The 20,667-nt window shown below is 40.8% G+C and overlaps 1 protein-coding gene across 1 annotated transcript in view; it reads left to right on the forward strand.

Annotated features, from left to right (window-relative positions):
• The window catches only part of USP13 (ubiquitin specific peptidase 13), a 119,904-nt gene that overhangs the window by 75,480 nt on the left and 23,757 nt on the right, over positions 1 to 20,667 (forward strand). Inside the window, exons 11-17 of the mRNA XM_047874640.1 lie at positions 1,670 to 1,795; positions 3,516 to 3,669; positions 6,056 to 6,230; positions 13,001 to 13,089; positions 15,428 to 15,550; positions 17,161 to 17,187; positions 20,224 to 20,367. Of these exons, the coding sequence (XP_047730596.1) occupies positions 1,670 to 1,795; positions 3,516 to 3,669; positions 6,056 to 6,230; positions 13,001 to 13,089; positions 15,428 to 15,550; positions 17,161 to 17,187; positions 20,224 to 20,367 (838 nt within the window). The remainder of the gene's footprint in view (positions 1 to 1,669; positions 1,796 to 3,515; positions 3,670 to 6,055; positions 6,231 to 13,000; positions 13,090 to 15,427; positions 15,551 to 17,160; positions 17,188 to 20,223; positions 20,368 to 20,667) is intronic.

Below are 20,667 nucleotides of genomic sequence, written 5' to 3' on the forward strand. Positions count from 1 at the left end.
TCCTTGCTCCCTCTGGCTCTGGCCCCTCTAAAGTCAAGTAAGGATCAAGGGATGGAGATACTAGACAAGAGGCAGAGCCTTTCACTGAGCTAGTGTGTTTGGCTTCCTCTTGGCTGCCAAGTGTATTCTGCCATGGTTAGCCTTTTTGTAGGGGCACATTAGTGCTTCCTTAGAGGTGTCCCTCCTCCCTGCTTGTCTCCTCAGGGACCTCCACAGGGACCTTTCCCTATTTTCTGTTCAACTGACTTCTGTAACCCCCACCTTGGCTCCTGCTTCAAGTCTCCTCTGCCAGCTGACTTTCCATCATCTTATGCAGTGTCCTTTCTGAAGGAGCCTGGCTACTATTTTTCTGGTCTCCAGGGAAGTTCACATATCCTTATCTATCAGAGTTGTCCCTGCCACCCACTCTTTGCACTCTGTCATCCTGGCAGCTCCTGCTAGCCTCCTCCAGCTTCTCCAGGCAAGGGGCAAGCTCCTGGAAACAACCCGTGCTCTGATCCAGAAACAGCCAAGGGCACGCTCATGAGCCTGAGCACTCTACAGCGGTTACTGGGGGCATGCTGTGCCATTTCCTCTCTTGGAGGTACAGGCATACCTCGAAGAGAATGTGGGTTTGGTTCCAGACCACCACAATAAAGGGAATACTACAATGAAGGGAGCCAAATGAATTTTTTGGTTTCCTGGTGCATATAAAAGCTATGTTTATACGACGCTGTGGCCTACTTTTTTTAATTTTATTTTTTTAATGTTTACTTATTTTTGAGAGAGAGAGATACAGAGACAGAGCACAAACAGGGGAGGGTCAGAGAATCTGAAGCAGGCTCCAGGCTTGAACTCGTGAATCGAGAGATCGTGACCTGGGTCGGAGTTGGATGCTCAACCGACTGAGCCACCCAGGCGCCCTAACACTGTGGCCTATTAAGTGTGTGGTAGCATTATGTCTAAAAAAATCCCCCAAAACAATGTGCATACCTTAATGAAAAATACCTTATTGCCAAAAAATGCTAATCATCATCTGAGCTTTCAGTGAGTTGTAAGTACTGATCACAGGTCACCATAACAAATATACAATAATGAAAAAGTTTGAAATATTTTGAGAATTAAGCAACATTTGACACACAGACACAAAATGAACGAATGCAATTGGAAAAATGGTGCCCACAGACTTGTTTGGTGCAGGGCGGCCACACACCTTCAGTTTGTAAAAAAACACAGTATCATCGAGTCACGGTAAAGTCAAGCACGATAAAATGAGGTCTGCTGCACCCCCGTCTCTATGGGGGCTTCTCTCAGACTCTCTCACAAGGAGGGAAGGGGGTGCTGCAGAGCTCTCCTCCCCTTTGGCCTCCTTCAGAGAACCCCCACTCCTGCCTCTCTCGCCTGCCCTGAAGTGGGCCATAATGGCCTGCCTTGGAGCATGTCCTGTGAAGATGGGTCGAATAATGCCTTTCTTTAGAGAGTGGAGGTGTTTCTCCTGTGTTTCGTTAGTGCGGTGCCTGCTGCACACTAAACGTCCAGTGAACGTTGGCTGTCATCACTGTTTAACTTCTGTGGGCTTTAGTGGTCTCATCTGAAAATTGGGACTTATAGTTATCCCTACCCTGCTGGCTGCTCAGTGCTGTTAACGTGTGTGAAACTCTTGTAAGTTGGTTTTATTTTTACATCTCAGCCTCAACAGAATGGGATCTCTCCACGCATGTTTAAGGCCTTCGTAAGCAAGAGCCACCCGGAATTCTCCTCTAATAGACAGCAGGATGCCCAGGAGTTCTTCTTGCACCTGGTGAATCTAGTAGAGGTGAGAAGGCGGTTTTCCAAACTGCTCAAAGCGTTGTAAGAGGTGTGCCCAATCCGCAGGTGCAGCCCATTGTGTTGTGGCCAGGGTGCCCACCCCCCGCCCCTTTCCCGCATCTCTCATGGTCCAAGCTCGTGTGGCATTGGTGTGAGGCTTGCTCTGCGCAGCCCGTTTGGCAGAGTCGCTTCTCAGTCCCTGTTTTCTAGCACTTCTGGATCTTCCTGTTCTTCTTTAATTTGTACTTATAAGAGTGTTTGTCCATAATTTCATTCACAGGTTTTTTGGTCTCCATGACAGACTTCCTTAAGAGGCGGGTGTGGTCTTTGGTGTCCTTGTGCCACCACTCAGAAGAGATGGGCACGTTCTACTTACAGCAGAGTCAAATCACATTAAATGCTGTGGTTTTTCAAAGCTACTGAGAATTTGTGATTAAACTATTTTTCCCCTTCTTAAAAAACAGCCGCTTTTTCCTGATTACAAACATGTTCTTGTGGAAAATATAAAAAGGCAGAAAGAAAATAAAAATCACCAGTGAGAACAGCCCCTACCAACAACCAGTGCTAACATTTTGGTGTCTGACCTACCAGTCTCTTTCTGGGTGCATTTAAAAAAAAAATTTTTTTTAACGTTTATTTATTTTTGAGACAGAGAGAGAGACAGAGCATGAACGGGGGAGGGGCAGAGAGAGAGGGAGACACAGAATTGGAAGCAGGCTCCAGGCTCTGAGCCATCAGCCCAGAGCCCGATGTGGGGCTCAAACTCACGGACTGCGAGATCGTGACCTGAGCTGAAGTCGGACGCTTAACTGACTGAGCCACCCAGGCACCCCTGGGTGCATTTTTTTAAAGCAGGTTTCAAACCCACTGGGACTTGAACTCATGACCCTGGGATCAAGACCTGAGCTGAGATCAAGAGTCGGATGCTTAACCGACTGAGCCACCCAGGTGCCTCCCTGGGTGCATTTATTAATTCTCTCCAGACTGTTTCATAAGCATTGTTTTCTTTTCTTTCTTTTTAAAAATTTTTTAATGTTTATTTATTTTTGAGAGACAGAGACAGGGTGTGAGCAGGGGAGGGGCAGACAGAGAGGGAGACAGAATCTGAAGCAGCTCCAGGCTCCAAGCTGTCAGCACAGGGCATGACGCGGGGCTCGAACTCACTAACTGTGAGATCATGACTTGAGCTGAAGTCGGACGCTTAACCGACTGAGCCACTGAGGCGCCCCTATAAACATTACTTTCGACTTAACCTGTTGTGAATGTTTTGCCCATATTGTTACATATTTGGATGTAGCATGATTTCTTTTTTATTTGTATATAATTTACACAAATGCATTTACATGATCATATCATATGTGCCTTAATTTTTCCAGGGCAACCCTTTATTACCCTCGCCTCCCCCCTGCCTTGTCTTTAGTATGGCTCCCTCACCCCTTTTCTTCTGATTCCATCTAGGTCAGTCCCTCCTTCATAACTGTTCATGGCTGCATAATGTTAATTCACATGATGAACTACAGTTTATTTAACCAGTCCCCCATTTTTTGACTTTAGAGAAATGCCAGTGTTTTGTTATGAACGTACTCTAGGTGAACTGCCATGCCCAGAGGGAATGCTTAGTAATGCCCAATCTCTACACCAGATTGATAGATACTCTGTTTTATGCCAGTTTTTATTTATGGCTCAATAGTCCTAAATTTACTAACCTGATATAATCTAATCTTCAGAGGAACCGCATTGGCTCAGAAAACCCAAGTGATGTTTTTCGGTTTTTGGTGGAAGAACGTATTCAGTGCTGTCAGACCCGGAAAGTCCGCTACACGGAGAGGGTGGATTACCTGATGCAGTTACCTGTGGCCATGGAGGCAGCAACCAACAAGGGTAATGGTTCCAAAGTGGGAAACTAGCAGTGTGCTTTCTCATACGTGAAAACCCTCGAACTGGAGAGAAGGAATATGGTTCAGTCACTGCCAAGTTGCGTCAGGAGTAGACCCAGCCCAGATGGTGTCTGGTTGGCACGTCTCTTTTCCTCGTTTCCTCAGTCCCCGTGTGATTTTCTTGTGAGAAGAGTCCAACGCATCACAGGTTTTTGTTGGAGGGATTACGGATCAAACCTATTTTAGTGCCTATAAATTTGACCAACCAGTTGGCTTGGAGTCAGCTTAATTTGGTGGGACATTATTTGTAATTATAAATGTGGAAAGTTCTTTGAACATTAGCACTCATGAGTTGTGCTATAAGTTCTGAGGGAAATGATCAGAACTGCGTTCTTTTTATTTATTTATTCTTTTTGGGGGGGCGCAAGTGAGCAAGGGGCAGAGAGAGAGAAAGGGAGAGAGAAAGGGAGAAGTGGGCTCACCCAAAGTGTAGCTCGAGCTTACCTGATGTGGGACTCAAACTCACGAACCATGAGATCATGATCTGAGCTGAAGTCAGATGTTTAGCTGACTGAGCCACCCAGGTGCCCCAGAACTGCATTTAAAAAAAAAATTTTTTTAATGTCTTATTTATTTTTGAGACCAAGAGAGACAGAGCACGAGCAGGGGAGGGGCAAAGAGAGAGGGAGACACAGATTCTGAAGCAGGCTCCAGGCTCTGAGCTGTCAGCACAGAGCCCGACACGGGGCTCAAACCCACGAACTGTGAGATCATGACCTGAGCCGAAGTTGGATGCTTAACCAACTGAGCTGCCCAGGCGCCCCCAGAACTGCATTTTTTGATGTGAGACATTCTAGCAGAGATCTCGAAATAACCTGGCTTTGACCTCTGAGTATTGAAAATGCCTCTTGTGGGAGATGAAGTGGGGCAGGACCAAGACCCATTAGAAGGGTCTCTGGACTTCAGAAGAAGGTAGAGGAACCATGGCCAGGCTGGGGTCTCAGGAGAAGGTTCCTTCAGTCTGTTTATCTGGTTCTTCCCAAGCAGAATAGAGGAAGGGTATTATCTACTATGTTACTTATGTCCTATGAACTGGTCATTTCTGTGAAGGTCAACAACTCAGTGGGTGGCCTTTTTCCCTTTTTTTGGGGGGGGGGGTCAGTTTGTTGTGCTAATGAGGATTATGGTGATTTTAAGATGAAATGATTTCCATTTTCTATAAGCTCCTGCAACTTTGGACCAGTTTTAAAATTCTTATTCATTATATAATGTAGAAATGAGGGTGGGGGTCTGTGGCTTATTTCTGTTTTAGAATAAGGCTTGATTGCTTTCTCTTGCCAGCCTTGGGGATATTCTACTCAGTTCTGTGATCCTCTATAACTCAGTGTTTATGATTTATGAGTAGTAACTATTCTTTTTCAGAAAGGAGATTTATAATTTAGTCTCTGGGAATTGATTGTTGGGAACACCTAATGCTGGCATCCTAGATATAAGTACATCATAAACTGATGGTGGGCTGGACAATGAATTTTAAACCCATGCTCAGATGTGCTTAAGAAAACACATAGGTACATAAGGGTGCTTAAAAACTGATAATTCAGGAGTAATTTGTTTTATTTTGTTTTTTTTTTTTTTTTGGTTAACAAAAGGAATTCCCAAAAAGGCCCTTTCAAAATTATATAAAATTTTGACTTAATAGGCAGTTTCCAAGAGCAGATCTGCTGACTCTTGGGAAGTTGATGATGTGATGTTTTCTTTTTCCCTTGGTATTTTAATTGTTTGAGCAGGAATAGTGTAAAAGGCCTTCTAGGTTGGTGGCTCTGCTATCTGAGGTGGTGGGTAACCTCAACCTGAGTTGTCTGGGCAGCATTGGTTAGAATCACAGGCTGTGTGTGGTAGAGGACTCTGGCCCCTATAGGTCTTCTTGCTCTTTGGTCCATACCCTCCATGACCTCTAATCAGAATGAAGAGATGACCCTTGGGTCTCTTTCAGTGTGAAATTCTCTGGTGTGAAGACTTTGTGATTGGAAGGTGGCATTTGGGTAATCCCAGCCTTGACCTCTGGACGAATGAAAGACCAGGTTCCTGCATCACTCACATTACACATGAGGGCAGAACCTCTGATCTGGGCTGGAGTTCACAGGTCCCTCCTGTCAGTCTCAAAGAAGAACAGGCAAAAAAAATATGAATGGTTCATGCGGTCTGTCAGTGCCACTTTAAAGATGGCTCAAGATCAGCCTTTCAGCAGGCTTTTCTGGATCTGTGGAGGGCAACAAGTAAGCAATCTTGCCCCAGCCCAGAAGCCTTCGGGAAGGTTGGCCAAAGGGGGAGTTTTTCACTTTAAGAAGATAAGAGTGAGTACAAGGTCATTCATGTGCTCTTTTACTCAGATGAACTGATTGCCTATGAATTAACGAGAAGGGAAGCAGAAGCAAACAGAAGACCCCTTCCTGAGTTGGTTCGCGCCAAGATACCATTTAGTGCCTGCCTTCAGGCCTTTTCTGAACCAGAAAATGTCGATGACTTCTGGAGCAGCGCCCTGCAAGCAAAGTCTGCGGGTGTTAAGTAAGTGTGTATATGTGTGCACCTGTGTGTGTGTTCTTGTATGGTGGGAGTGGGGTGAGGGGGGACCCTTGACAGGTGGGGAATGGCTAGGGGAGAGGTAGCAGGGAACTGTATAAGTCTGCACATGCTTGCTCACGTGAGATGGGATAATGAATCATACAACCCTAATTATAGAGCTCACTTGTATGAGACCTGTCCAATAAAATGTTCATAATTTATATTATGTGCTAGGGAGGGAATGCTTTTTTTTTTTTTTTAAAGGCAAGGCTGTGGTTTATCCTCTATTAGGAAATTTCTTTTTTCCAAGAGGATGTAGTCAAGAACTCCAACAACCCCCTACCCCAACCCCATGGTAAGAATGATATTAATGAAGAAGTTATGGAAATACTCATGATAGTCTTCAATATTTAAACTCCATATGATATAGTTTAATTCCATAATTAAAAATTTGGCTTAGAACTTGGTGACCAGGGCTCTCAGGGTATTTCAAAGTGGACATAGGGCTCCTGCTCTTTGTTCAAATGAGCTGCTCAGGACTTAGCTAGGAGGTGTTCAGTTTCCACATTGTGTGCCTCATTGTCAGGTACATAAGTTTTTTTGTTTTTTTTTTCTGCACTTGACACCTTAATCGATTTTATACAGTCAAATGTGTAAAGTCCTCATAGTCACATAAAATGAAGGGAGGTCTGGAAGTTTGGTTCTGGGAATTTTATTCCTTTTAGGTATTCTTTGTTTTTTAAATTTATTTTTAAGAGAGAGAGACAGAGCACGAGTGGGGGAGGGACAGAGAGAGAGACACAGATCTGAAACAGGCTCCAGTTTCTGAGCTGTCAGCACAGAGCCCGATGCAGGGCTCGAACCCACCAGCTGTGAGATCATGAGCTCACGAGCCAACGTCAGATGCTTAACTGAGCCACCCAGGCACCCCCACTCCTTTTAGATATTCTTTGGCCATCTTTCCTCCTGACAAAAATTGAGCTCTATCTAGTTGATGTGAAAGGGGAATGAAGGCTGAAGAGCTACTGCTGGATGTTTTATCACCTCAAGTAGCCGTCAAACCTAAATCCTTTATTCTCTGGAACAGCCATCCCTGGGATTCTTCTTTGTTTCAGATGATTGACTTCATATGTTAAAAATGGGAAAGCACAAAGATTTATTTCAAAGAGCTAAAAAAAGCCATAATTTCTTAAAATGATTGTTTTAAATGTTGTTCATATCCAAATGAGGTTAATAATTTTCCATTCCTTTATCAGTTATTCAATGTGAAGTAAGTTTTTATCCTAGGATTGCTGAGTTACAGGGTCTGTGTTGTGTGTGTGTGTGTGTGTGTGTGTGTGTGTTGTATGTGTGTCCCTGCAGAGAAACATTGATGAGTTGGTGTGGTAAATGTGTGAAATTTACTTCATTGCAACTTGGAGACATCATTGGGCAGTTAGACATCTACACAGTATCTTAGTGGTAGACCCACTTTCTTTAATTATTTTTCCTCCAGCTTTATTGAGATATCATTGATACTATTGAGATATTGACATATATAGATATATTGAGATATAATAACACTGTGTAAGTTTAAGGTATACAACATAACAATTTTATTTTATTTTGTTTTGTTTTGCTTTAATTATTGACAGTAGGTGGAAGATTTCTCAAACAGTTATCCTTCTCTCTTTGCGCTTTAATTCTGTTTATGTATGGGATATAGAAGTGATCAGGGGACCTGGCCACCTAGAAAGTCCCCAGCATCAGATGTAAGCTGCAGAGTTGTTCTTCATATACCTGTCTGCTTGGCTACCCTTTTCTGTTCTTCAGAAAAGTAGCCTTGTGTCTTAGAAGTGCAAGGTGTGACACACTCTCTGGGCCTGCAGAAAGGAGCCTTCTTATCACTTGGAAAAGGCCCATCGTTAAAATGGAGTTGGGAGGCATTAGCTTTCCAGAGACAAAGGCTCTCACCCCAGGGTGAGTGATCAGGAAATCTAGATCCTTCTCCTGTGTCCACTTCCCAGCCTATGTTCTATCCCAGGGCACAGTCACCTCCCAGTGTCCTTCTTGCATCTGTAATGGAGGAATGATGCTTGCTTACCTGGTTTTTTCCTCAAGCGCTACAAAATATTTAGTTGTAGGCAGTGCTAACATAACTCTCTAGAGGAGGGGTTTCTGCTTTCTCTAATCCTTGACAGTAGATATTAAACACGTTTATTCCTTTTCTCTGTCTTTTACATACATACATGCTCTCATTCTTTTATGTATATGAAAAAAATTAATACTGGATGTATCCAGTTGTTAATAATTGAAAACTGGTCTTTGTGGAAAAGGAGAAGACAATGTTAGGTTAATAAAGCAGCTACCATTTTTTGGTCCATTTATTATTCCAGGTCATGTGTTAAGCACTTACCATCAATTGTCATTTAATCCTCTTGGTACTACTGTGAAGTGGGTGCCATTCTCCCCATTTTATGGATGAGGAGATAAAAGGAGAAATAATTGGCCAGTAAGTGGCAGACCTGGAATTCATTCAGATCTATTGAGTTCAAAGTTTAAACTCTTAATTCCTCTGTTACATAGTATCCAATTTCCCTTATCATTTCGTATCTGCTTATATCCTTATAACCCTTATACAAAGCCTTGCATATTCCTTATTATGCCTTATCATGTTTCAAGTATTAGTTTTGGGAGACACAGTTCAGGAGATTCCTAAAAGATTTTTTTTCTTTTTCTTATTTCTAGCAATGTAGACACAATCTCCTTATATTAGTTTAGGGTCTTGAATTTTTCTTGTGTTAGACCCAGACACTGAAAGACCAGGAAGAGGCAAAGACATGTCCTTTTTGTAGATCTTCAGTCAGTATAGACCAGAATAAAGACTCTTTCTTCAAATAGTTCTGGACAGTCTCTGGGAAGAATATTAGTGTTTGGACATTTCATTCACCTAGCAAGTATTATTGTTCACCTGGAATATTCTAGGCAGTGAGTTGAACAAGACCTAGTTCCTGCCTTTAAGCAGCTCACAGGGGAAGGGTCAATAGGGAGAGATTTTGTGTGGACTTTTATCATTTATGAAGAGGAAGGTACAGTGTAGGATTCCAGAGTGCAAGCTTTGAATGGACAGGCAGTGTTTAATCCCCAGTGTAGAACTTACTGATATGTGACCTTGGCCAAGTGACTTCATCTCCCTAAGCTCCTGTTTCCTTATCTGTAAACCAGGATAATAATAGTTTCTTCCTAGGGTTGGGGTGAAGGTTAAGGCAAGATAAACTATGCAGAGTGCTTTGTATAGTGCCTCACATGCTGTAATTACTATTACCGTTGTTTTTATCTTTCCTTTCCTTTTTTTTCTTGCCTTAGGTTATACAGTTGGACTGTGGTTGATTAATTGTCATATTTTCTTTTTTTTTAAAAATTTTTTTTTTCAACGTTTATTTATTTTTGGGACAGAGAGAGACAGAGCATGAACGGGGGAGGGGCAGAGAGAGAGAGGGAGACACAGAATCGGAAACAGGCTCCAGGCTCTGAGCCATCAGCCCAGAGCCTGACGCGGGGCTCGAACTCACGGACCGAGAGATCGTGACCTGGCTGAAGTCGGACGCTTAACCGACTGCGCCACCCAGGCGCCCCAATTGTCATATTTTCAACATATTCAATGGAAAGAATAGAATTGTATTTTTTTAGTTGCCAGGTTTTCAATACAGTGGACAATATTAATTTCACAGAGAAGGACAGCTTATATATTTTCTTATTAAGGCTTTCATAGTGTTTTTGCCTTGATTATGATTGGCAAACAATTGATATACTTTAAGTGATGATAATAGGTTGTCAGTAGACAGTGCAACAGTGTTGTCAGGCATAATTCTAAGCACTTTGTATACTAACTGATTTAGTCCCCATAGCAGTTTTTTGAGGTAAATTTGCTGTGTGTCTACCTAGATCTTTTTGAATGGTTTACAGTCTAATGGTCTTTCAGGAAAAATTTTAATTTCCAGGAATTAATTTTAGGAATAAAAGAGTAAGTGGTGCATAATTTACACTTTTTGCTAGATTTAACTAACACACTTGATGCCCCAAACCTGCAATTTAATGAATGCACATTACTGATTTTGAGATTATTTTGAACAGATATATATTGAGCAGTTACTGTCTGTGTGATTCAATTTGAGACCCTCTACAGGCTACAAAGATGAATATAATATATAGCATGTTTACCTAACAGGGTAAATATAATGTGGGCTCATCTAATCTGATTTCTAGTACTCTTAGGTTGGTAGTTAGTTACCCATAACAAAGGGATGTGTTAAATTATCCACCCCTCTCCCACCACACCCCAGCCTCCAGTTCCCTGCACTGCCCATGGTATCACCAGCTGATTTACTCACCCAGATACTGACCACAGAGCAATTTTAAGAGTCTTGGGGCTTTTCGACCACATTTTGGAAATAACTGATATACTGATGACTTTTGGCTGATCTCACTATTACATATTTTCCAGCTTTTAAGTTGGTGTGGTAAGAAGAAGAGGTCAGAGAGGTGACATTTTTACATTAGTTGAAAATACTGCAGCTGGAGTTGGTTGGATTTTGGTGAAATTAGGACTTGGCTATATTGGAGTAAGAATGATGTTTATTATTGCTTCTCAGAAGGTAGGAAGCCTAATTAGAGATAATATTACAGTTTCTGGAGAATGAACCAGGGTAATAATAGATAAGTTCCTTAGGATCGTTAAGTTCCTGTTTTTTAAAGAACTCCCTTACATTATTGCTTGGACCCTTCTACCATCCTTGTGTTGGAGAATTTGAGATACAGAGAGGTTAAGTGACTTGCTTGGGACAAAAAACAGGTCAGTGATAGACCAAGTCAGTGTTCAATGCCATGGATTCTAGCTCTTTTATGACAAAATAATCGTGCTAATTCCCTCGGTATACATAGTACATGTTCTAGTGTGCCAAGTGCTTTCACATCATTTTATGAACATTGCATAGTCCTGGCAAGTAGATATGATTAAGAAATATGTTTTGTAGATGTGAAATGGAGCCTCAGGGAGGGTCAGTGATTTGTCCATATTGGAGTGAATTAAATAGCATATTCTAGACCCAAATCCACATCATTTTGACCCATTTTTGGATAGTGTTTTGTCCCTGTACTATGGCTTTTCTTCTACACTAGGGGGCAGCAATGCATTTGTATTTGCTTTCTGAATTCTGGGCCCACTGCATTCCAGGTAGAAGGCAATGACTTAGATATGAAAAGTAGAGTTTGTGGGGACGGTGTTCGAGAATCTTTCATTTTAAGACATGGTATCTGTCTACAGCTTATTTTCTTTTTTACATAACCTACTATATCCACATTGACACTCACATAGAAATGGTTGTTATAAACAAGGTGATAAATGTGGAGAGAATGAGCTTGAATTTGGGGCTTGAATTTGGTATAGTAGGTAAATAGTCTGCATGAAATTGTCAAACTAAAGTCTAGACAATTCCTGAAAGTTTGAAGGGAAACTCGAGATATTGACCATATGTATTAATTTAAAAATGTAAGGTCAGATTTAGATATTTTAGATGCTTATCTCATTATGTATATATATTTATATATATTCAGGATTCACATGATCATGGATTTTAGATAACAGTAGTATTTTAATGAGGTGTTGGCATTTTCAGTAGTCAACCTCAACCAAAGTTTCAATAAACCCTCCTTATGTCAACTTTGTGCTGTAAGATAGTGATTCTCTGTGGGAGCAGAGATTGGGGGTATGTCAGGATTGCTTGTGGAGCTTTTCTTTTTTTTCTGTTTCTCTTTTTTCCTCTTATTTTTTTTAATGTTTATTCATTTTTTTTTTGAGAGACAGAGACAAAGTGTGAGTGGGGGCCGGGCAGAGAGAGAGGGAGACACACAATCTGAAGCAGGCTCCTGGCTCCTAGCTGTCAGCACAGAGCCCAATATGGCGCTCAAACCCACAAACTGCAAGATTATGACCTGAGCCGAAGTCAGACACTTAACCGACTGAGCCACCTAGCCGCCCCAACTTGTGAAGCTTTTCAAACCCCACATACAAACATGTAGTACATGCACGTATTATCCTGTAGATAATACACACACACACACACACACACACACACACACACACAGTCACACACACACAGACACACACACAGTTGGTCCTTGAACAACATGGGTTTGAACTGTGTGGGTCCAGTGGGTTTTTTACAGTACAGTGTTATATTTTCTCTAGCGTATTTATACGGTAAGAATACAGTATATGATGCATATAACATAAAATATGTTTAATTGACTCTATGGTATTGGTAAGGTTTCTGGTCAACAGTAGACTATTAGTAAAGTTTTTTGGGAGTCAAAAGTTATATGTGGATTTTTGATTCCATGGGGGGTTCAGCACCCCTAACCTCTGCGTTTTTCAGGGGTACTAAACTGTACTAAATTCTAGCAAGGGTTTTAGTAAAAGATGTCTACAGTTGAAAAGTACTTTTCAGAAATACAAAATGCCACAGCAAAATAAAAGTGTAATTTTGCACCATGCTCCAAATCACTCTCTAAGGACAACCTTCTCCTCCGTTAAACATTTTCTCCTTGGGAAAAGGCCAGGAAGAATGGTTGCGGGTGAGTGTGTGTCCGCTTGTGTCTGTTTGAGTGTCCTTCCTTCTCAGTGCAGTCACTGGAACTGCCAGGTGTGCCTCAGACAAAGCTTTGGATGCTTCATGAACTATAATCATGATTCTGATTGCCTTGTTTCATTGATCTAATCCCCTTGTGTTTCCCAGAACATCTCGCTTTGCCTCATTCCCTGAATACTTGGTAGTGCAGATAAAGAAGTTCACTTTTGGTCTTGACTGGGTTCCCAAAAAATTTGGTAGGTATCTTTTGCATGCTTTTGCTTGAAACATCAAATTAGCCATTAAAAAAATGGCGTGTGAAAGGGCCCATGTGGTTGGCTGTCAGAAATAGTTCCATTTCGTTCTTTTTCCATTGTCCTCACCTTTCTCTTTTGAGTCACAGTATATGATTTGCACTCATAATAAAAACTATCACATGCTGCCCACCCCTGTAGTGATGCATTCTGGGATGACTGGATTCTGAGAGTGAAAATGACATCTCCACATTATCAAATAAACCATGCTTTCCAAACTTTAACATGCACACAAATTATCTGGGATCTTGGCAAAATGCAGGTGCTAATTCAGCAGGTCTGGGGTGGGGCCTTGGATTCTTTATTTCTAACAAGCTCCCTGGTGATACTGATGCTGCTGGTGCTGCTGGTCCAGAGACCACACTTGGAGGTGCAGGTAATTGAAGGTACATGCTCCTCTTATTATTTCTCCTCTGCCTCTAAGGTAGGCAGGTGTGGCTGAGAACAGTCACTTAAATCATACAAATTTTATTAATAACAAAATGAGTATAGTCAGTTGCATTAAATAGTCAAAAAAGGGATTTGATTTTTGCCTTACTTGGGTTTTTTTCTTGCTAATTTCAGAAGCCTTTGTTAGAGGTTAGTTTTCTAGACAATGTATGAGAACATTTTCTCCATCGTCATGATCCAACATCAAGGTGTTACTAGGCTGTCTTCAGTGCCGGATGGACAGTTTTACTCTTTGTCATTTCTCAAGCAGGTAGCTCAGGCTGCTTGCCAGTCTTAAAGATTTTCTGGTTTTGAGGGCTTAAAAAATAACTCAGGTCTTATACTGGTTATTTAAGCACTCATCTGCTCATCTGAAGGGGGTAGGTAGAAAGAATGTAAAATCAGCAGGACAGATTTCCCCAGAACCTCTAGCACTCCATTGACATGGCACTTGCTTGCCACGTGACCTTGTGCAGGGCCGTGACTGATTCTGCAGCACATCTTCGATTTTCTTGGTGAAATGATTTTGTGGGCAGGATGATCATCACTCAGCCTTTCCTCTGTGGACCTGAGAAGTACCTGAGAGAGAAAACTGCTTTCTTCTAAAGGCTTTTAACTGCTTTGGAAACAGCTTTCTTATTTTTCTTTGTCATTGGATTTTCTGTAAAAATTCAGATCAGATTTCATAGACTTGCTGAATTTAAAGGAGCCTCAAAGCTTTAATGAACCTGAATTTTTCTGTTGAGGAACAACTGTATTGACTTTGTTGGACATTATGTTTGTTTTTGCTATCCCCTGAGATTGAAAAAAATTTTTTTAACTAAGCTTTTTCTCTGGGTTGTTGTTTTAAAATAGGATTTATTTATCTGACATCATAGCAAGTTTTGGGGATAGTATTTTCAGGTTCTGTGTGCTAGCCCAAGAGACCTATCCCACACCAACATTGGGACCCATTTTTCATTATTGTCATAACTGAATAGAACACTAAATCTCAGCAGACTTTTAGACTAATAAATTTTGTATTTAAGTAAGTCAGCACAATAACAACTGACCTGAGCAGTTAAAAAAAAATACCCCAAGCCTAATACACTTAAGATTCAATTTTATTTCTTTAAAACTTCATTCTTTATTACCTTGGTTAGAATGATCGCAGTGCCTGTCATGATCTGAGAAAAGGCATAATCTAGGGGCTGCAAACTCAAATGCCTAACAAGCAAAGGGATTAATGTAAATGAAAGAAGTACATTGGATATAAGAAATGAGTAGCCTGGCTATCTTGGTCTTTCTTGGGTATTTCCAATTTGGATAAAGACATGGCTTAGAAAAACATTTCTTTGCCAGAAGAATCAGAATAGCACAAATATGATGCTCAGGATCAGTAGGCAGCAGTGAGGTCTGTGATAGGCTCTAGGGCACATATTGTCTAGAGTGGAAGCTGAAAATTAGACCCAGGCAGTTATTACCATTTGAGAATATGCTATAGCTTTCTGTTTTTCAAAATAAGCTGGAAATAGGGATATTTAAATGAAATCTAATGATTTAAAAATTGGAATTTGTTGCCAACATTTTAAAAACATTAAACAGAAAGTGTCTGGGCCACAAATAGTCTTTGGGTTCCCAGTTTACAACCTCTTGCTTGTTCAGTGTGAAATGTTCTGTACTTTCCCTCTGCTTCTCCATTAAATCTAACTAGTCTCAGTGAGTTTACTGGTCCAGTGATCTACTCCAGGGAACTGAAAAGCATCCCTTAGCTCTGCTTAGACACATGTACATAAGAGTTAGAGGTGCTGGTTTTAGGGGGTGATTGTGGGTTTTTGGAGAGTTGGTGAATGTAATCTCTCTAATTTTTCAGACGTTTCTATTGACATGCCAGACCTACTTGATATCAACCATCTCCGAGCCAGGGGGTTACAGCCAGGAGAGGAGGAACTTCCGGACATCAGCCCCCCTATCGTCATTCCTGATGACTCAAAAGGTACCATCTTCTGTCAGGAGGATGTTCTCTCCCTGCCCCACCCGAAGATGAAGAGTCTCTTCTCTTCCACCACTCTGTTGTCCCTTGGCCATTTTCCTGTGTTTAACCTACCACAGACATACAGTAGGAGGCCTGGCTGCAACAATAAACTTAAATTAGTCATGGGAGGAGGCACAGACCCATGATGAGTAAATGAAATGGACCTGCAGAAATCACTGGCAACAGAGGGCAGCAAATCTCCAAACAGTTTTTAGGTTATGTTGCCTCTGGCTTCCTCTGCCTCTCCTTCCCCCAAATGGACCTGTAGGGAAGATAAGGAGTGTGTTTTCAGTAGGCTTTTAGTTTTGAGGAGCTGTGTCCTCTTGAGAGTATGGTTGGACAGACAGAAGGGAAGTTCAATAGTGCATGTTGGTTTTAAAAATCTTGACCACATTTTACCTCCCCAGCTTAGTCACTGTTTCATACAAAGGAGCAGCTGGCTCTGTGAAGAATAAATTTTTATTTAGAAATACTTAACTTAAAAAAATTTTTTTTAATGTTTATTATTGAGAGAGAGAGACAGAGACAGAGACAGAGACAGAGAGCATGAGTGGGGAAGGGGCAGAGAGAGAGGGAAACACAGAATCCAAAGCCGGCTCTGAGCTCAGAGCTGTCAGCACAGAGCCCAAAGCGGGGCTTGAACTCATGAACTGTGAGATCATGACCTGAGCCGAAGTCAGATGCCAACCAACTGAGCCACCCAGGCACCCCTAGAATACTTAACTTTTTAAGGGAAAGGACATACAGAAAAGAATTGCTTCATCTTTGTGGATCGGAGGACAGGGACAAAAAATCTTGGTTTTATTGTTAGCTCAGTTACTGATGAAATCGGTTTCATTGTGGTTTCATTTGCTCACGTATCTATTTACTGTTCACCTTTTTAATCAGTTAATTAGGTGAATTAATAGTGATAGAGCACTTTGGGCCCCTTCTACCAAAGGTTTTTCATTAGTTGAGCATTGAATATTATTGGTGACCAAGTTCAGGTGCCAAAGAAGGGTAAGGTGAATCCAGAAGGAGCAAGATCATATTCAAGATAGGCATCTATGTTCCATTATTCTCTAGTGCTAAGGCAAATGCTAAATTGTAGAGTATGGAAAGTAGGGAATGGAACTCTACGTGGCACACTCTGTTATGTGGCATAGGTGGTCCATTCAAGGGGCCAGAGAGCAGAGATCAGTGTGAGCATCAGAGAAATACAAGATGGTTTATAGTTCATTAGAACTGCTCCTGCTTTCTCTGATGTTTCTAACAGAATCCTTAGTTTGTAATTATATAGAGTTCTTAGAAATACAGGGAGATAAATCATTTCATTCATTAAGGTGATAACCAGAGCATCATGTTTTATCTGATTGAAATGCCTGAAACCTTGTTTATTTTCACTCCCTACTGTGATGATTTCATATTGTACAGACTTGGTGGTATGTGTTGGGGGGAGCTGAGTGGTTGACAACAGTGTGGAATCCCTCGGGGTTGAGGGATTAGAGAGTGCCCTGCATGAATTCTTTTTTTTTCTCTAAAACTCTTTGCCATGCTTTGGTCTCATTTCTTCCCTCTCCTTTAATTTTCAGATCGCCTGATGAACCAACTGATAGACCGTATGTATCTTTCGAAATTTTTCTCAGTTGTCCTACAGTTGTCATGGGTCTGACATTTATCTTTGGGAATTCAATAAAGGGGCATTGTTCTCTACATGTGTATGTGTATAGCTTTTTCCTGGGTAGGAATGATTCTTCATCTGCAATTTGAGTTACCAGTAAATATAAACCAGTGACATGGTGATTAAATGGCTCTGTAGCTCAGAAGAGTGATCATCAGGATGAAAGCCAACCAGCCCCGGATTGGAAACCTGGCCCTGCCATTTATGACTGTGCAACCTAGAAAAATTTACTTAACTTCTCTGAGCCTCAGTTTCCTCAGGTGTGAAGGTGGGCTAATGATGCCATTTCTTCCCACTCTGGCCATGAGTAGGGCTCTAGAGCAATGATGGCACTGTGGCCCAGCATTTTTTCCACTCCTGCTGTTGGACAGGACATGGCTGTATTAATTAATACTCTAAAGGTTATTAGTGTCATTGGATTGTGTTAATTTTGTAGACTTTTAGTTCCTTAATCCTGTGGGAATTGGTACTCTTGGTTTTCTGAAAAGAACATAATAAACTATTTATAATGAATATTTAGAGATTAATTAGGAGGAAGAAGGAATGTTTAACACTAAATACTCTCAATCTTTTTATCTACAAAGCTCTCCTGGAGACAAACTATTGTTAATTTAGAAGTTCATGTATTTTGCAAATGATTGATCATGTGGCTTAGACCTCCACATTTCTTTTCCTTGGTCAATTACAATTTGCTCTTTGCTAGAAGAAGCTGTTACGGTCAGCAAAGGTCTTGGGAAAGCCATTGTCTCTGTGCATAATCTATAACAATAACAATGGCTGTTACTACTTTTAAATGGTTACCATGAGTTATATTGCATTTATTATTTCATAAATTCTTCCAATGATAAATAGTTTTACTATTCATGCAAAATCCAGGTTCTTATTTGATTTTCACAGTAAGAAGGGCAGGGCAGGTAACCTTTTACAGAGTATAAAATTAAGACCCAGAAAACTTCAGAGACCGAAGAGCTGGGACCAGAACCAGATCTAGGAGTCAAATGTGCTTTTCATGCCACTTGACCTTGTCTGGAATGTGAGCGGTTTGCTGGCTGCTCCAGATCCTCCAGAGAGCTGTCCTTGCAAGGCTTTTGCCCCAGGGGAGGTGATGGGTGGTTGGACCTGAATGCCAGAGGAGTCTGTCTCTGATTGGAAGCACTCAGCCATTTTCCAGTGTTAATGGTTTGGCCATTGATTTCCTCCTAGATCTGAGCCTGCCGTCTTATCAGCAATTACCTGTACTCAACAGGAGAAATAGAGTGATCTGGGATTGTTTAACATTTGCATCCTTCCTTTCTCAGATTTTTAAAAAGAATAACTTTGATTATTTTCTTATTATGAAAGTAAAAAGGTATTTATAAATTATGGATTAGCAGTAGGAGCCAACTATGGTTTCATCACCCGTCTATAATCACTGTTAACTCTTGGCACATATCCTTCCCCTGTCCTTGACCCATGCCTGGCTCACTTAATTTTTCACAAAAATGGAATTAAACGCTTTCAATCTAATATGTTATTATAGACATACATACACCATTTATTGAGCTGCGCTTCTTAAACTGCATTGTAGGGAACATTAGAGTCTTACAAGATGTTGAAAGGTATCCTATAGAGCTTCCTAGTTTCTTTACTGTAGGAGTCTTTATTACAGGATGTTTGAGTCTTCACTATGCTGATGCACCTTGTGAATTTCTAAGGGGAGAATAGAGAATGTAGATTTTAAAACTAATTTGGCCATGGAAACCCCTTGTTTTGTGGTTCAATAGTGACATCTCTCTTGGAACACAAGACCATACATACAACACAACTTGGGAGCCACTGTTGTCTTAAATCATTGCTTTCTTAAAATTTGGTCTTGATAGGATGTTCTGTGTATATTCCTTGTATGATAAATACATTTTGGATATAATTTTTATAGAAAAGATATCTCTCATCCTCAGTTCTACTACTACTATGTTCTAATTGCCGTCGTTGGCAGAATTTTCAGTAGAGACGTCACGACACGGAAAACATGAGGGATATATTTTGTGCTCCTCTTCCCCCCTAATTGTTGGATAATTTGAGAGCACTATGTAGGTGTTTATGTGTGCATTTATGCATACATGTATGTGTATCTATATAAACATGTATATACTTGTGCAAAAATATATACAAAAAATTTATTGGCCTATATATATGTATGCATTATACATGCATGTATTTATGTGTGTATGTGTGTACATGTACATATATATAGATACACATGCCTGTAGGTTTTAATGTATATTTTTGTACATTATACATATACAGACATGTGCTTCTATGTATACACATGGACACACACACACACACATACGTATGCACACACATCTCCACCAACATCTATCTATTATTATGAAAAGAAAAGAAAAGAAAATGCTCTGTGTCCAAGCCCAAGTTAGGTTTATAAAGGCTATCTCTTTCAAAATCTTAAATGTATACCATTACAGAACATATTCTGTCTTTTCTACTTAACATTTGGGCTCTCCATTTCCCCAGAGCTGATTATTTCCTTTCACCTGGTATATATAAAATACATATATTTTCCTAAAGGCCTGGTATAATTTCCTATGGGATTTAAAGAATAGGCTTTTAGGCCTGTAGATAATTCTTTTCTCTTCAGATTTCAGTCATAGAAGAACTGCTATAGGAAAGGTCTTGAGATGATCTGAGAGGTTGAAATGGTTCTGGGAATATACCAAATCTCCCCTTATGAAATTAGGGAATTGTTTTTCCATGCTTGGGCTGTCCAGGTAATTAACATGGTTCCTATTTAGGTCAGATATAAACTCAGCTCAAATAGCTAAATATTTGGATGACTTAAAACACAACAAAACAAAGTTAAACCACCAAAAATATAGCACTTTGTTTGGATAGCACGTGGATAGTGGGTGAGGAGAAGTTAAGACAAGAAGAGAGTTTACATTTTTACACCAGAATATTCTGTTGTGCCCCATAGCCTCAGACATTGATGAGTCATCAGTGATGCAGCTGGCCGAGATGGGTTTCCCTCTAGAAGCGTGTCGGAAGGCTGTGTACTTTACTGGAAATATGGGAGCTGAAGTGGCCTTCAACTGGATCATTGTTCACATGGAAGAGCCAGGTCAGTGGTTGGAAAGGGGAATAGCTTTGGAGTCTGATGAGATCTTCAGTGTTGCTAAGCCATGGAGATACTAACATGTCCTCTGAATGTGTCCCAGAAAATGACTTTTTAGCTCATGATTTAGCTTCTTAGCTCACTTTTTCCTCTCCCTCATAATTTAACTTTTTAGGTCACTTTTTTTTCTGCTTCAGTGAGGTGGCACTTTGCCTGTGGAGCAGTCACAGTGTTAATCTTTACTCTCACTCTCTCTGTTTTTTTAAATAATAGCTTTACTGAGATATAATTCACCTTTTTTTTTAG

The sequence above is a fragment of the Prionailurus viverrinus genome, chromosome C2 (assembly GCF_022837055.1).
Source record: "Prionailurus viverrinus isolate Anna chromosome C2, UM_Priviv_1.0, whole genome shotgun sequence".
NCBI lineage: Eukaryota > Metazoa > Chordata > Mammalia > Carnivora > Felidae > Prionailurus > Prionailurus viverrinus.